The sequence below is a fragment of the Vigna unguiculata genome, chromosome 9 (assembly GCF_037176805.1).
Source record: "Vigna unguiculata cultivar grain cowpea cultivar isolate G323 ecotype 2 chromosome 9, ASM3717680v1, whole genome shotgun sequence".
In the NCBI taxonomy this organism is placed as follows: domain Eukaryota; kingdom Viridiplantae; phylum Streptophyta; class Magnoliopsida; order Fabales; family Fabaceae; genus Vigna; species Vigna unguiculata.
In genome coordinates, this window is record NC_140800.1 from 38,831,132 (window position 1) to 38,848,776 (window position 17,645).

The 17,645-nt window shown below is 36.3% G+C and overlaps 2 protein-coding genes across 4 annotated transcripts; one reads left to right on the forward strand and one right to left on the reverse strand.

The window, feature by feature from the left end:
- Window positions 1-1,190: 1,190 nt before the first annotated feature.
- LOC114164034 (glucose-6-phosphate isomerase 1, chloroplastic-like) lies at window positions 1,191-5,790 on the forward strand. Its single transcript, XM_028048495.2, has 14 exons — window positions 1,191-1,968; window positions 2,071-2,193; window positions 2,517-2,615; window positions 2,707-2,790; window positions 3,135-3,278; window positions 3,360-3,425; window positions 3,700-3,768; window positions 3,852-3,959; window positions 4,331-4,383; window positions 4,457-4,595; window positions 4,699-4,855; window positions 5,084-5,162; window positions 5,268-5,334; window positions 5,412-5,790. The coding sequence occupies exons 1-14, from the start codon at window positions 1,447-1,449 to the stop codon at window positions 5,544-5,546; spliced, it is 1,845 nt and encodes a 614-aa protein (XP_027904296.2). The 5' UTR covers window positions 1,191-1,446; the 3' UTR covers window positions 5,547-5,790.
- A 6,343-nt stretch (window positions 5,791-12,133) lies between these two features.
- On the reverse strand, window positions 12,134-15,850 carry LOC114164625 (uncharacterized). 3 transcript variants are annotated; one of them, XM_085666557.1, is made up of 6 exons: window positions 15,326-15,850; window positions 14,624-14,714; window positions 14,362-14,546; window positions 12,984-13,011; window positions 12,684-12,792; window positions 12,134-12,433 (listed from the first exon to the last, which is right to left on the reverse strand). In XM_085666557.1, exons 1-6 carry the CDS (start codon window positions 15,533-15,535, stop codon window positions 12,352-12,354), a joined length of 705 nt encoding a protein of 234 aa, XP_085522683.1. In that variant the 5' UTR covers window positions 15,536-15,850; the 3' UTR covers window positions 12,134-12,351. The 3 variants fall into 3 exon arrangements, with proteins under 3 accessions (XP_085522683.1, XP_027905161.1, XP_027905160.1); XM_028049360.1 differs by having other exon boundaries at window positions 14,362-14,519; window positions 15,326-15,849; XM_028049359.1 differs by having other exon boundaries at window positions 14,362-14,522; window positions 15,326-15,846.
- Between the last annotated feature and the right edge of the window lie 1,795 nt (window positions 15,851-17,645).

A 17,645-nucleotide genomic window follows, 5' to 3' on the forward strand; every position in this document is an offset into this window, starting at 1 on the left:
TACATATAAAAAAATGTACAATAATTATTAAAAACATGGTAAATATATAATTTTTGTTGTGCGAATTCAATTGAAAGTCATATATATTATAATTGTTAACATAAAAAATGATAAATTATTGTCATCATAACAATATTTAAGTTTTATAAATTAGATATTTCATTAATAAGCATCAGTAAAATATTCTAAAATATCATATATGGATTGGAAGACACAAATACATTATCCAATCAAAAGTATTGATGCATTATAGATAAGTATTAATGATTTAAATTATAATAATATTCTATATTTACATATTTACAAAAGTATAATATAAATATTTAATTATTTTAATTTTAATTTTTAATCTTAAAAAATAAAATAAAATAAAATAAGCAAGCAAAACAAATTAGGGACAACTAACCTACCCATCTTTGCTGTCTAGGTGGACAGGACCAAAATGGGGGTGGGTGTAGAAATTGCATCCCGCCCACCCATTTTGACATCCTAACGTTTTGTAAAACCTATATGTTTTGATTTTATGTGAAAGTTGATATATTTAGTTTATTATTAACTATTTGAAAAACAAAATGTCTTAGGTAAGACTGGCTGTAGAATTTGCGAATGGTTAAATTATGTTTTAAAATTAAAATAAATGCTTTACAATATGATATAAAATTATCTTTAAAAAATATTTTAGATTGTGCAATGCACAGAGTGAGTTTTTATTTTATGTAACTAACATTTAAAATGAAATATCTTAAACATATAAATTATATTCGAAATTATTTATTATTTATTTTTTCAAAAAATAAAATTAAATCTAAATGAAAAGATTGTAAATGATTGATTAAAATAAAAAAATAATTAAAAAAAAAACACTCGAACTCAATAAAAGGTACCTTTGGAAACATGATTCATGTTTGAAGGAAAAAAGCTTCGTGCTCTCAATCTCACTGATAGAGACAGGGCCCGTTTGGTTGAACCAGTTTTAAGAAGAAGAAAGAAAAAAACATTAATAATGGATGCTAAATTATTAAAAAAATCATATATTTTCCCACATGGACTGCATTGTTATATCAATATCGATATCATACCTTTATGATGAAAATTAGTGTTTGGATTATTACAAATATGAAAGTAATTCCCTTGGATCGTAGCACGTGTGAGTTAAACATGTGTTGAGTTTATTTTAACTGAAGAGAGAAGCTGAAGAAACTGAAGTTAACTTCAGGGCGAACCTAGGAAGTGCCACTACACTACCCAACAACCGGCGCGTGAGTGTGGTGAATATCACAAAGAAAGCACACAGAACTACAAAAACAACTTATTCAAGTTCAACGAAGACAAAACCACTCTGTTCTTCTTCAACAACATTTGTTTGTTCCATTCTCCCAGGTATCATGCTCCTAACAACCTTAACGTGAACCCTTGTTTTCAGCTTTCAACATTCATCCCAAAACCATGGCATCATCAATCTCAGGCATTTACACCTCTTCCCCCTCTCTCAAAAGATTCCCAAACCAAACCCCACCGTTGACCCAACCTCTCCGCAAAGATCACGTCTCCTTCCACGCGCGCCGCGCCGATCGCACCCTAAGCCTCACCGCGCCGCGCGCGGTGGCTCGGGAGGTTTCGGATGGGGCGGCGGTGGCGGCGAAGGGGTTGGAGAAAGATCCGCGTGCGCTGTGGCGGAGGTACGTGGATTGGCTGTACCAGCATAAAGAACTGGGTCTTTACTTGGACGTGAGTCGGGTCGGGTTCACGGACGAGTTCGTAAGGGAAATGGAGCCCCATTTTAAAAGGGCGTTTGAGGCGATGGAAGAGTTGGAGAAGGGTGCGATCGCGAATCCCGATGAGGGACGCATGGTGGGGCACTATTGGTTGAGGGACCCTAAGCGCGCGCCGAGCTCATTCCTGAAGACGCAGATTGAGAACACTCTAGATGCTGTTTCCAAGTTCGCTAACGACGTCGTTAGTGGTAAGGTCAGTTCAGTAGCTTCTCCTTCCCTCTTTCTTTTTGCATCCGAAGTGTCTTGGATTTTGTTGCGTTGTTGAGGTTTTGGTGATCAATGTGTACTTTGGCAGATTAAACCTCCTTCGTCACCGGAGGGTCGATTTACTCAAATACTGTCTATTGGAATTGGAGGTTCTGCTCTTGGACCACAGTTTGTTGCAGAAGCACTGGCTCCTGATAATCCTCCACTCAAGGTATCTAGTTTTATTGTTAGAGAAATTATTACATGGACCTGGAACACTGAGGTCTCGACTAATCTTTTTTACTTCACATATATTGATTCCTTCTCGTAAATTGAAAAGCTTAACTGTGTACTATCACATAAAAATTGGTTGGAAACTATGATGCCTGGGTGGTTAAAGTTTTTCTGATATAATTTTTCACTTGATAAATTATTAATGCTGAATTGCAAGAATGAGTAATGCTAGGGAATTTGCTCGTCATTCGTGAATTTGGTTTTTTCCTTTGGTGTAAGCATTTAATGATGGTGTTGCCTTCTTCTGCTTATATACCACAGATAAGATTTGTTGACAACACGGATCCTGCTGGAATTGATCATCAGATTGCGCAGCTTGGGCCAGAGCTAGCCTCAACACTTGTGATTGTGATTTCAAAGGTTTTGTGGACACTATGCATTTTATTTACTATTTTGCTTATGTCAGTGCATGAAAGATGTCTTCTGACTTGAACATTTCAATTATCTGTAGAGTGGAGGTACCCCAGAGACTAGGAATGGTTTGTTGGAAGTACAGAAAGCCTTTCGTGAAGCAGGCTTGGATTTTCCGAAACAGGTTTAATCTCAGGTTTTCACTTTTTTATTTTATATTTTTTATTTCCCCATATTATAATGCACTATTATGTTTGAAACAGAAGTTCAGATAACTGATAGTATTATGGTGCTACCATCGTGATAGTTTTTAGGTTGAAGAAACAACTTGTGTCTGGATTGATCTGCTGTTACCCATATGTAGATTCTCAAAATTTCAATTTTCTGTCTCCTATGCTTCCTATTTTCATAGCTTTACTTACACTTTCCAGCAATAGCTGTTGACCCTGCATCATTTGCATATCTGCTGTCAGTTCAGTTTCAGTTCTTTGAAATTATTACAATTTGCTAATGTATGCTATAATGCAGGGTGTTGCTATAACACAAGAAAATTCTTTGTTGGATAACACTGCCAGAATTGAAGGCTGGTTAGCGAGATTTCCTATGTTTGATTGGGTGGGAGGCAGAACGTCAGAGATGTCTGCAGTTGGCCTGCTTCCAGCAGCCCTACAGGTAAGTGGCCATAAATGTAAATTAATTGTTTATGTTTATACATTTGATATTATGTGTTTTCTTACAATTCTTTTAATTTAGGGCATTGATATCAGAGAAATGCTTGCGGGTGCATCATTGATGGATGAAGCAAATAGAAGTACTGTGGTATACATCAATTATTAATCATCCTTTTTCTTCTTGTATTTCATCTAAATAATAGTTTCAGAATTATGGGTCTGATGATTCTCATGTATGATAATACATGAGTTGTACCCTACAGAGAACTTGCTCTTACTTAATCAGTTGCCAATGCCATACCTTTGTTACACACTATTGATTCTTCGTGTGACAAATACGTTTATATGTTGCTGGAGTTTGAAGCATGTGGAAATATGCGTGAAACTAGTTACAACTCTGATTAATGTTTGCATTTGTGCAGTTAAGGAATAACCCTGCAGCTCTGCTGGCTTTATGTTGGTATTGGGCTACAGACGGTGTAGGATCTAAGGTGGGAACTGTGATATTTTACCATCTATGTTCTCTTTTATTTGACTATTTCTCATTGTTTTACTTTTCCTTCTTATTCTGTAGGATATGGTTATTCTTCCATACAAGGATAGTCTGTTATTATTCAGTAGATACTTGCAGCAGCTGGTCATGGAATCTCTAGGCAAGGAGTTTGACTTGGATGGTAATAGGGTATGTCTTATTCTTATGTGCATCAAACTAAATAACATTTCTGTGCTCTGTCCTGCCTTTTTGGGTTAATTTTTATGTCTCTTTTAATGAAGATCACAGTTGTGCCTGCGTCAGGAAGTAGCCTAATGAACTCTATGCTCTGTTATCTTTAATTGTTGGCTTGTGTTGGTGTCATGTATACATTGTCATGCTTTCTTGTGGAGCCCCCTTTACTCACATTACATTTGACATGACTAACTTGACCAGACATTTTTAACAATTGATCTTATTTTTCCTAAAACACTGGATCTGCCATGCTGTTGTATCACATTTACTGTTTAGATCCCTTACAAGTTAATGATATACCAGAATCTAACATTTGGATATTACAGGTTAATCAAGGAATTAGTGTTTATGGAAATAAAGGAAGCACAGATCAACACGCGTGAGTTTTCACACTTAATTGTTAGAAGTATAGTTTATTGATTACTTTCTACTAAACATTTACCCCCTTGCAGCTACATCCAACAATTGAGGGAGGGTGTACACAATTTCTTTGTGACATTCATTGAGGTGCTACGTGATAGACCCCCCGGTCATGATTGGGAACTTGAACCTGGTGTCACTTGTGGTGACTACTTGTTTGGTATGCTACAGGTATGATCTACTAATCAAACAATTCTTTACTGAATTTTGTAGTGTTGTTTAAAAGTATTGTTAGGTTATTTTCCGCTTCATGTTAAAATTGGAGTTTCTACAGGGAACAAGGTCAGCTCTGTATGCCAATGACAGAGAGTCCATCACAGTTTCTGTACAAGAAGTGACACCAAGAACAGTTGGTGCTCTTATTGCACTCTACGAACGAGCAGTTGGAATTTATGCCTCCCTTGTCAACATAAATGCTTATCATCAACCTGGTAAAATATAATTTATTTTACCTGTCTTAGAAGTTTCTGTATTTCCGATAATTATTATTTTGACAATGTCTGATATAGAATTTCCTACCCTGTTCTGTATTGTGGGGATTGAATGATTAATGATTTGAAATTGAGTCAAGAATACTGAATTTATATATGGAAGTGTATTATTATGTTGTTGGTTTTAGCATTGAGCCACATCTAAGTCTGAACTATGACAATGTTTAGGTGTGGAGGCTGGTAAAAAGGCAGCTGGTGAAGTACTGGCACTTCAGAAGCGAGTGTTAGCAGTGCTAAATGAGGCAAGGTACGATGTTTTGTTGAGTACTAAGGTTCTTTGGGTCTTAACTGAGGTCTTAACTTATAAGAGTTGTTTTAAGTGGATGATAATATTTTATTTGTTTGTTTTCAGCTGCAAAGATCCCATTGAACCATTGACACTTGAAGAAGTAGCTGAACGTTGCCATGCTCCTGAAGATGTAAACATATGATCCTCTTTACCCTGTCTATTAAGGATCATTGGAGAAGTTAAGTAACATTTTTCACTTGTATGCAGATTGAGATGATTTACAAGGTTATTGCGCACATGGCTGCCAATGACAGAGCACTAATTGCTGAAGGCAGCTGTGGATCACCTCGTAGCATCAAGGTTTTTCTTGGGGAATGCAACATTGATGAATCTTATGCTTGAGTTAGACTAAACGACATTCATAATGCTACAGTTGGTTGGGTTTTGAATACGGATCATTGGAAGAGAAGTTGCGTGCAATAATTTAGTTTCAATGTTCAATCTCTATCATTAAAGAAAGTTGAGATTTCTGTTAAGACATTCTTGATAGTGTTGAGTTCTGGTGTTCTGAATTGGAACTACATGTAACCAGCTGGAGAACCCAGTGGATAAATATAATTTAATAAACTGTTCTTTTTTCTGCCTATATTTTTGGTGATGGGATTACGCAGTTCTTTGGTGTAATCTGCTAGCCAGTAACTAAATTAAACTTATTGTGAAACCAGTAGCAGTAGCTGGTTATGCAGTATCCGGTACAGAAGATCAGCCAGATTCATCATGAAATAGCTATCTTTATTGAAACAAATGTACCCATGTTCGGTTTCTCAAACAGAATATTCAGATCAACAACTTTTGCCCCATAGCACCTGATCCGGCAAAAAATCAAACTACTACCAAAAAGATCGAACTCCTGGTTTTCATCTTCATTCACAGTTGAACGCTCTAATGTTTTGTACTCTCCTTCGGTTGATTTTAAGTCACATTTATTTAGAAGAAAATGCGTTATTTTAATATTAACTTTTAAAATTTTAGATAATATTGATTAATACACATATTATAAAACAAAAAAATATATAATTGTTTTATTTAAAGCAAATTGAAACTCGTGACTGGTTGGTTCAAAAGTTCATTCTCAAATTCTATTTGCTCGTTAAGCTAATTTGTAATTTTTGTGTAAGCTTAAAAAGTAAATAGACAAAAGTAAATAGACCTGCACAAGTATAAAAGAACTTGCCATATTTTGAAAATCATACAACTAATTGCTATTAAATGTTAGTTGTTAAAAGCTACATACAACCCAATTTTTAATATAGAAGCGCTATGCGTTGCACACGATTTTAGATTATACCAATTAAAAGCAATGGGACTACAGATTTAATGCGCCGAGACAATTTCAAAAAAGAAAAAACATGGTAAAGGATAAACAACACACGGCATCTCAATCTCGTTCTTTAAATTTGCAAATCACTACCAAACATGTTCACGGAAATAATATTCTGACATAATTCTTAGGAATAACGTTCTGTATTGAGTGCCAGAATCACATCAGTTCAATGAAGTTAAAGCACAAATAAGGTAATAAGTATTTAAATTGCAAGGATAAAGAAATCAGAAATTGAGAATCGAATGCACTGATCCAGTTTAATTGAAAACAAGAAAAATACAGAAGGATAGGAATATCCAACTGCCCAGAGCCAAGCTCCTAAGAAGCAACCACAATGGTCCTCCTCCAAAATGACCATCCCCCCCCCCCCCCCCCCCCCCCCCCCCTTTTCTTCTCTCTCTTCTAACCAACTTATTCTTCCTAGTGTGCCACGTCATTCTTCCTAGACCGTTTCCTCTCATACACCTTGCCCCACCTATTCTTACCATTCTCTTCTTGGATCATGGGCTCTTTAAACCCAATTGTATTTGGGTCTGTATCAATACCCTCTTCTTGAAATAGAGCCTTGTCCTCAAGGCTGAATTCCGGAAATTGGTTGTGGATGGTAATCGTATCCTCCCAAGTCGCCTCCTCAACATCTTGCCCCTTCCAATGTACCAATACTTGTGTTTTGGTCTCCCCCCCTTTTGTGTTGTTCCTAGTCGCCAATATAGCCTCTGGTATCATTAATTCGACTCTGTCATCCTCCAGCCCTTTGGGAAGATCCTTCTCTACCTTGTATTTTCCTACTGCCTTTTTTAATAGGGATACATGAAACACGGGATGAATTTTCGAAGATGGTGGTAATTTCAAACGATATGCCACCTCCCCTATCTTCTCCACAACCTCAAAAGGTCCATAATATTTAGCATTCAGCTTTGACTGCACTCTATTCATGACAGAATGTTGTCTGTTCTGTTTCAACTTCAAAAAGACGAAATCCCCCACAACAAAATGTCTCTCCTTACGATGCTTATTTGCTTGATTTCTCATCCTGTCCTGAGCTCTGAGTAAATGAGATTTCAACTGCCTCAAAGCTTCATCTCTCTCTACAAGGTCTTTTTGGACAGCCTCCACTCTCACTTCCCCTTGAACCACTTGAACAATCTTGGGTGGTTGTCGACCATACACCGCTTCAAAAGGAGTCATTCCCGTAGATCCATGGTAAGTTGTGTTGAACCAAAACTCAGCCCAAGGCATCCAAATCACCCAAGTCTTAGGTTGATCAGTGATGAAACATCGTAAATACGTTTCAAGACACCTATTGGTTACTTCCGTTTGTCCATCCGTTTGAGGATGGTAGGCTGTGCTCATTTTCAGCTTGGTTCCCTGCATTTTAAAAAACTCTTTCCAAAATACACTCATAAATAAGGGGTCTCGATCACTCACAATAGAATTCGGAACTCCATGTAGCCGCACTACCTCCTTCACAAAAATTTCAGCAAGAGTCTTCGCGCTATAAGGATGTTTAAGAGGCACAAAATGACAGTATTTTGTCAATCGATCTACAACCACCAAGATTGCTTCAAACCCTTTTGATCTTGGTAATCCCGTGATGAAGTCAATACTAATGTCTTCCCAGACCCTCTCCGGAATTGGTAATGGCTGCAAAAGACCACTAGGGGCTGCTGTAATATATTTTTGTCTTTGGCACGTGTCACAAGCTTGAACATACTGTTGGACGTCTCTCTTCATTCCTTTCCAATACAAATTTGCTGCTATCCTTCTGTATGTACGATAGAACCCTGAATGACCACTTTGAGGAATAGCATGAAACTCTTCCAAAAATTTCGGAATCCAAACAGATTTCTCCGAAATGACTAGGCGATTTTTATAATAAAGTACTCCTTGTTTATAAACAAATCCCGCACAGAACTTCTCGCCACGTCCTTGCTGCACTTCTTCAATTATTTTTTGCAACCTTTTATCTGCATGTACTTCAGTATTGAGCTCTTGCCAATCCAACCATACTGGGAAATAAATCATATTGTTCAGCCCCATTTCATCTTTGCTACGAGACAAAGCATCAGCTCCTCGATTCTCTTTCCCCGGCTTATAAACTATCTCAAAATTGTACCCCAAGAGTTTTGCCACCCAATTTTGCTGCCCTCCCGTTGTAATACGTTGTTGTAATAATTGTTTGAGACTTTTTTGATCAGAAAACACAGTGAATTTCCGCCCCAACAGGTAAGGTCTCCAATGCTGTACTGCAAGTGCCACCGCCATCAATTCTCGTTCATATGCTGACTTAGTTAAGTTACGGGGACTCAACGCTTTGCTGTAGTAAGCAACAGGTCTCTTGTGCTGCATTAAGATAGCCCCAATTCCTGTCCCGGAAGCATCACACTCCAAAAAAAATTTGTCATTAAAGTTTGGTAATTGCAACACAGGTGCTGTAGTAATCCTCCTTTTAAGCTCCTCAAAAGCTTCTTGGGCCTTTTCATTCCACTTGAATCCATCCTTTTTTGTCAACTCCGTGAGGGACCTTGCTACCTTACCATAATCTTTAATGAATTTACGGTAATATCCCGTAAGCCCCAAAAACCCGCGGACTCCCTTCACATTCGTAGGGATAGGCCAATCAATAACACTACTCACTTTATTTGGGTCAACCGCAACTCCTTGTATCGATATAATATGACCCAAGTATTCGATACTTTCTTGCCCAAACGTGCACTTTTCCTTGTTCGCAAATAACTTATTGGCCCTCAACGTACTCAACACCTTTTCCAACAATTGCAAATGTTCTTCCCAGCCCTTACTATATATGAGTATATCATCAAAAAACACCAATACTCCTTTCCTTAGCCAATTGCGGAATACTTCATTCATAAGTGCTTGGAAAGTGGAAGGGGCATTCATAAGCCCAAACGGCATTACGAGATATTCGTAATGCCCCTCGTGTGTTCTAAAGGCTGTTTTCGGGATATCCTCCTTTCTCATCCGCACTTGATGGTAGCCCGAACGAAGATCCAATTTTGAGAAGAATTTGACCCCATGTAATTCATCCAAAAGCTCTTCTATCACTGGAATAGGAAATTTGTCCGGTATCGTGGCCTTATTTAGTGCTCTATAATCCACACACATGCGCCACTTGTTGTTTTTCTTCTTTACTAAAATAACTGGGCTGGAATATGCACTTTGGCTATGCCTCACATGACCCACCTCCATTAATTCCCTCACTTGTTTCTCAATTTCATTTTTCTGGTGATAGGCATAACGGTACGGCCTCACATTAATGGGACCTTGCCATGGTTGAAGGTTGATACTATGTTCCTTCGCACGTACAGGTGGCAGCCCCTTGGGTTCATCAAACACCTCCGCAAAATTCTGCAACACATCATTTAGCACACGTCTCTGTTCTTGGCTCAACCCATCCTTTTTTATTTCCCTTTTTTCCTCCAACAAGCCAAACATTGACACCAACAACGAATCTTCACGAGGTGCTCCTTTTAACACTCTCTCTCCTTGATCCGTTTTGACTCTCATAATCTGCCTTTTCCAATCCACCGTAGTTTCCCCTAATGTGGTCAACCAAGACATACCCAATACCATATCCATGTCCTCCAAATCGAAGAGAAAAGCATCAAGTACAAATTCCCCTTCATCGAATGTCACCCTCATTCCGCGACATACACCTTGAGTTTCAGATTTATGCCCGTCTCCCATCAAAATTTTCATGTGTTGCGTCCTTTCCCATTCCCAACCCAAGGCTTCAACCAACTTCCGTGAGATAAAGTTGTGGGTTGCTCCACTGTCTACTAGAAACATCATTGGGATTTCACCCACCTTTCCTCGCAACTTCATCGTTCGTGGTTGTTCCTCCTTCCCTTTCGTCATAGAGTACAAACTCAATGCAGTACATGCCCCTTCGACATCGTTAACGTCATCTGCAGTATCTTCTATTATCTTCTCTTCATTTTCTTCGCATTCAACTCGTATCTCCTCATCAATCATTATGACCCGAAGTTGTTTAACGGGACACTGATGGAGCGGTCCAAATGAACCTCCACACTTAAAACATAAACCCTTTTTCTTTCTTTCCAACAACTCCTGATAAGAAAGGTGACGAGCCCCTCTATCCTTGGGCCCATTTTTGCTGTTCTCACCCCCATCATTTTGTGCACTTGGGCTTGACCCTTTTCCTCCCCAACTTCCATTATTCTGCCATGGGCCGGTTTTACCCAACACATGCGAAACGGGTCGAGTTCCAAGTTGGGTCTTTCCCTCTCCACGTGTCTCACCTCTTCCCTGCCACCCCCTGCTCCTACCATAGATTTCTACGTCAATAGCACGAGCTACATTCATCATTTGTCCCCTGGAAAGAGAATTCGCAACATGTATACTTCGCATCCTTGCCCGGAGTTCGTCCTTCAATCCATGTGTAAAGTACGAGAAGTATTGCTCATCTTGCATACTAGGCACCTGAGCAATCAGACATTCAAAGTTTCGAATGTAATCCTCCATAACCCCAGTTTGCTTCAACGAGGTCAATTGATCATAAACACTTCCTTCTCCCCTTCCACCATACCTCTCCAATAACTCTCTCTTCAAGTCCTCCCATGACAGATTTTCATACTCATTTAACAGAGATTGAAAAAAATGTATCGTACCCCCTTCCATACAAAGTTGAGCAAGACTCACTCGAACAGCTTCTCGTGTCTCTTGAACGTTGAAATAAATTTCAGCCCTAGCAATCCACCCTGCTGGATCTTCCCCATAAAACGATGGTAACTCAATTTTCTTCATCGATTGACGAAATTCCTCCAAATCATCTCCTTCGAGTTGTCTCAAACTTCGATTCCCACTGGACTTCACTGTTCCAGGACTCGACTTTCCTTTTGTTACTGATCCCTGGCCTTCACCTTTTTCCTCAATTTCCTTCGAAAATGTTGACATGAGATTAAGCAGCTTCATCTGATTTTCAGCGGCCTCCTTACGTAACGTTTCCATCTGATTCTGGTTCTGCAATGATTGTGCAACAAGCTCCTCAACTACGGCTTTGAGCTTGGTGACTTCTACTACAAGCTCTACTCTCGCATCTCCCGGCTCCTCAGTTGCTGGTTCTCCCTGAGCATTGTTTCTCTTCGGTGGCATTGTTTCTAGATAAAAGAATTATCCGGCAGGTCGGACCACTTAATAACTATTTAAATTGCAAGGATAAAGAAACCAGAAATTGAGAATCGAATGCACTGATCCAGTTTAATTGAAAACAAGAAAAATACAGAAGGATAGGAATATCCAACTGCCCAGAGCCAAGCTCCTAAGAAGCAACCACAATGGTCCTCCTCCAAAATGACCATCCCCCCTTTTCTTCTCTCTCTTCTAACCAACTTATTCTTCCTAGTGTGCCACGTCATTCTTCCTAGACCGTTTCCTCTCATACACCCTGCCCCACCTATTCTTACCATTCTCTTCTTGGATCATGGGCTCTTTAAACCCAATTGTATTTGGGTCTGTATCATAAGGTGTGGCGGAATATGGACTGAGGTTCAATTAAAATCAACGAGAAAAAACACAAGTCAGGCTCTCAGACGTGGAGGGAGATTATGTTTAAGGCTTGAGCTTTGAACTACAGGCGGAAACATTTGATAGTAATATTTACAATGTCAAACTCTGTTCAAATCAATTGATATTTACAATGTCGAACTCTTTCAAATCAATTGATTTGTGGTGCAAAGAAATTGATTTTGAAATCAGAGGCGTCATGTAAATTGCAGCGAAACAAGAGTTAAACTAAACTATTAACTACATCACAACTTTGCTCCAAGCAGCACGGGCAAATCAGAGAAGCTTCGATATAACATGGCAAGAAGTCCAGAATGCTTTAGTAGCGGCCCTAAGAATAACAGGGTTTTGATATATCCTGTAATGAATTTCAAATGCAAAAATGAAACTATTAGCCAAATAAAAGAGGACAAATTAACTGAGAATGACTGTCTTGTTATACCAGATGTGAAAAACAACTATGATTACTAAGAAAGATGACACACAAGGCATCTTAAACGTATGATATCAGATACAGCAGGAAAATAGACGACCAAGTTATGTTAAGATTACGAATGCAAGTTATTCCTTAATTATGAAAAAAGGATGGGGTTGGAGTAACAACTTACCCTATGGCCGTAGCACCCCAAGATGCAACGTTATAAATAACTTTGCTCCCATCCCAAGCCTTTCGTAGCTTTCCCTTTTTCTTTTTCACTGAAAATGTCTTGCTAAGCGCTAATAGAACAAAACCATAAATAGTCAGAAATTATTTCCCACTGTTTTAGCTACCTTACAATGAACTTGTCTCAATACGATCGTAGTAAGTTATCCCAATATGATAAAAGAGTTATTTCTAGCTTATCCCACAAACATATGGAAGAATAACAAAAGTAAGGTATATACTAGACGAATGCCAACAAACTCACCGTCCTGGAGTTGAACAGGTGTTAAATCCTACAAAAAGCAAAGAAATCAATTAGAGAGAAGAAAGAAATGTAGAATATGTTGGTTGCAACTGATTGTAGATGGATTTCATAAAACAAAAATATTCACAGCCAAAGAAGTGAAAGACATTCTTTATTACAAAATGCAAGTGATTGTAGCCCAAAACCTGAATAAGAAGGGCTACAGAGAAGCAGACTATGGAAAAGGCCTTTATATTAAATGGCAAGTTGCAACTTATTTCCTCAACATTAAACAGAACTTAGTGGACATACATACTTTTGGAGAAAACAGTCATTATATAAACTTAAACTTCTCAGTTAAATATTAAAACCAGAAGTTTCCAGTTTGACTTTGTAAAGAGATAGTAGTGGTATATAATATTATCAAGTAGCCATGTGGCCTGGCATGGTTAAACATCAGTTTATGAAAACCATAATAGAAACATAGAGCATTTATTGCAACACCAAAATAGAGTTAGTGTCAAAGCAGACAACACTAGTGCAAAAAGATAAAAAAACACTAGGCTGATGAGAGATCATTAACTGGATAATGGAAATATATATTGGTAAATAACACTTCCTATATTTATTTAGTAGATTTTAATCTAAATATTAAAAGTAAGACATAGAGAAATAAAAATATGTGAAATGCCAAAAAGTCCTTCATTGTTTAAATGGCATAGTCGGATACAACCGCATCACAAAAATTCCATGAAAATATGACATGTAGCCAATCTGTGCAAAGAAGTCTAATACATGCCAATTCAGAAAAGTAAAAAAATTGCAATTAGTACAGTTCAAAATTGGTGTGATTTGACAATATATGAATGAATTGCTTGACTTTTGCTATTCTGAGGACAGAAAATGGAGGTTTCTCAGTCAGGTTGCAACAGATTAAATGAGGTTTCAAAACCAACAGGAGAAGCATGCCTATAGCTTCCTTGCAAGTTATTTTAGTGTAAAAAATGTTCACATGAAGTATTTTATTTAATATACATCCTCGGTGTATCCGTATCCAATATTTTTTAAATGTTTTCTATTTTCATATCACAAACATAATCGACTTGTCATGACTTGTACACGTTTCTGCGCATGGAAAGCAACACATACAAAAGAGAATTTTAAAGATGATCTGAAAAGAAAATTCCGCAAAAGCTTTTGAGAAACAAACATACAAATCATTTCCCCCAATTGGAATTTGCACATTTGAAGGTATAAGCAGATACAATAAAGCAAAAAGTCCAGTGTACATTGAAGTTTGGAGTAAAAAAAAAGGATTATCACAGTTTTCAAGAGAGAAGCAAAAACACGTACACACAGTATAGAGCAACTGAATAACAAGTACACACATATCACATACCTTGGTCTGCTTAATAGATAGCAAATATGCAGCCATGAAGCATGCGATGCCCTCCACTATATCCTCTTGTCTAACAAGGACATAATCTTCTTGGTCTAAGTCATCACGTTGGCCTTCCCAGAGATCATTTTCACCAATCATATCCCAAGAATTACCTTCTTCTGCCACAACCAAGCACTTTTTTTCTTTTATTATGATTCTAAATTTGAAACAATGGAGAGAAAACATTGATTACTTAAAATCACCAAAGTGCAGAAGATACCATCTATATTCTTCGAAACTGACGCCTGAGCACACTCCAACTTTTGAAGAAAGGCAGGGCATTCAACTCTTGATTTGAGCATATCACGTAACTGCATTGAGACACATGGGCTGTGGTGTTAGGAAGAATAATCAGCTCTATTGTATCCATAATTACCCATATTAAGGTAGTGCTAAAATCATACTATTAACAATTATTCCGTACCAATATCCTTAAGTCTGTAATGAAGAATTTTCAAAACAAAACTTATATGCAAGTCTTTAGTCGCTTTTGGAGTTAATCTGATAAAAATTAGAGTTTCACCTTTCACGTAGAAAAGGCTTGCCTTCTGCCATCAGAAACAGCTATGGAAGTGTATCTAAGTTTTTGTCCCAATATTTTATCTATTTTTAAAATACTAAAAGACTAATTTTATTAACTGTCCCTTTGACCCCGTATAAACACTACTACCAAAGCATCGATGACCAAATCAAAGTCCCTAGCAACACAACACAGGCTACAAAATCCACTACGATAAAGAGCTTGTATCACTAGAACAGTAGTAGCAACTACATGTAAATTCAACAACACATTTTTTTGTCATGAATGCTGTCAACAACAGCAGAAAAGTGATATTGATATGCCTTGTCACATTGGAAGAGAAGAAAAATAAAAATAAAAATTCCGTACAAACCGAAACCCTAGAAGGGAAAGAGGAACTACCTGGTCGGCATGAGGATCGGTACACGCAATGGCCTCAGCTTCGCCATCAGCGACACAATCCTCTTCTTCAACCTCAGCAGAAGAAGAAGAAGGAGAAGCAGCGTCGATCAATTCGAGAGCTCTCTGACACTGCAAGAGCACAGCCTCAAGGGTCTTCCTCTTGACGCGAAACGGGTCCGGGTCCGGGCCCACCGAAGCTTTGAGATCCATTTGCGTGGTTTAATGAAGAGAGAGAGGGAGGGATAAAGATTGTTGGTTGGTATCCATGGATTTACATTAAATGCTTCCAAACACTGTCTTTGATTCGGATTCGTTGTGCCGTGTTTTAGGAGGCGGCGACCACGACGGTGACGAACACACTACGGCGAGGGACGGCGACGGAGTTTACGGCTGCGTGAGGTTTGTCAATGAAACCAAAGAAGGGATTCCATTGGAATACAAATACAACACAATTCTACGAAGATGGGTTTCGTGTACTCCAATTGTTCCGTCTACACCTGCTAGTTAGCGTTACAACAACAACAACTCTTTTTCTAATATCTACCTTTTTTAACTTTTATCACGCCTTAATTATATATATTATTTTTGTTTATTTTATTTGGTTTTATTTTTATATTCAATTGATTGTTTTTTTATTTTTTAAAACTATTAATATGATAATTTTTTTATTCCATCAACAACAAAATAGTTGGTAAAAAATATTCAATATTTTATTTCACAAATAATATAAATATGGTTTATGTTAATTGACTAGAGAATTACATTACAGTATTGTGGTTTAAAAAGTTGAAAATTTTGGAAGGGTTTTATTAATAATGTGTAAAGAAACTTGATTAAACATTTATTTGTGTTTTCTTTAAGTAGCATTATTATAATTGTTTTTTTTTAATTAACTTTCCCACAAAAATGTTTAAGGAACTCAGAATTTAACTTCTCAAATTGATTTGTTTATCTTAATAAAATCATTGTGTTAGTCATTAAATGGTTTATATGATATGTAATAAAAAAACATGATAGAAACATTATGTTATTCTCTAATTTTCATAATAATTAAACAAATTAAAATAAACTCTAATAGATTTAATTGAATTAAATTATATAAATGATTTAGTTTATTATGAATGCCATCATATTTAAAAAAGTATTTTTGAATCTCATACTTATTCTTTGTTCAAACAATTTTATTTATAAATAGTTCAGTTTCTAAAAATCAAATTAGCGTGTTAAATGATTCTAAAGGTTCCATTTTTTAATAAAATTTCAAGTATCTTCCTTCTTTTTATTTGATTAAATTGGATTCTTGAAAAATTTGTTGCAAACTATATGTCATATATGTCATGTCTCGGCACATGCACATGTTTTTTTAATTCTTTTTTTAATTTTTAATTTTTTATATTTTTTTAATTGTCACATGTCAATTTGACATTATACTACGTGACAGAGACATTGTTATTTGACAGTAATAGTGTTACCTGTCAATATTAAATATGAAAAGTCTCAATGTAGTAATCTCTGTATTTATTATTTTATTTCAATTTCATTTCATTTCCTTTTAAATTAAATCAATTTCATCCGTATACCAAATTTAATTTATATACAAACTTTACGATGATTAGGCAAATGAATATAAGAAACTTTTGTTAATTAAAAAAAAAATATTTTTAATGAAATAAATGTGTCAACAATAAAAAAATAAAAATGGGTGAGTTAAATTCCGTATATTAAAAAGGTTTAATGTTTTTATTTTGTAACTTTAACTCAATATTAAAATTAATCATCTTTAAATTTTTGACATAATTTAGTCGGTTAATTTTAAAATTATATGAATTTAGTTACTTTTAATCAAATTTTATTAAATTTATTTTATATTTCAAATATATTTTATAAGAATGTTTCATAAAAATATTTCAAATATATTTCAGTTGTTTATCATCTTTAATATATTCTGTTTAATTGTTAATTTAGAATTTCTTAAAACATTAGATAAATTCCATAAAATTTGATTAAAATAATTAATTATACATATATAAATACAAGAGATTAAATTAGTCAAACTAGACTAATTTCTATTTGTACCGAAATTAATGGGTCAAAAAGAAAATGTTTAACTTAATTAAAAGTTATATCTATATCAAATATCTTTTAAATTTTCATCTATTACTTAGTTTTTTAATGTAGTATTATTTGTTTACTTGAAAGTAAGTAACTCTAGGTAAGTAACCGATTCTCCTGTAACTTTTGGTGTAAGTAGAATCGATTGTCGTTGTTTTACATTCACACAAAATAAAATTTCGACCATTTATACTAAAGGAAAATCGGT

What these genes read in the sequence shown, in the direction of transcription:
- LOC114164625 (XM_085666557.1), bottom strand. Translation starts at nt 15,535, where the DNA reads ATGGATCTCAAAGCTTCGGTGGGCCCGGACCCGGACCCGTTTCGCGTC. An exon ending in CCGATCCTCATGCCGACCAG is followed by an intron (nt 14,715 to 15,325) that starts GTAGTTCCTCTT and finishes GTCTCAATGCAG; the next exon opens with TTACGTGATATGCTCAAATC. An exon ending in TGGGGTGCTACGGCCATAGG is followed by an intron (nt 12,434 to 12,683) that starts GTAAGTTGTTAC and finishes AATTCATTACAG; the next exon opens with GATATATCAAAACCCTGTTA.
- LOC114164034 (XM_028048495.2), top strand. Translation starts at nt 1,447, where the DNA reads ATGGCATCATCAATCTCAGGCATTTACACCTCTTCCCCCTCTCTCAAA. An exon ending in TTGTGATTGTGATTTCAAAG is followed by an intron (nt 2,616 to 2,706) that starts GTTTTGTGGACA and finishes AATTATCTGTAG; the next exon opens with AGTGGAGGTACCCCAGAGAC. An exon ending in GCTTGGATTTTCCGAAACAG is followed by an intron (nt 2,791 to 3,134) that starts GTTTAATCTCAG and finishes GCTATAATGCAG; the next exon opens with GGTGTTGCTATAACACAAGA.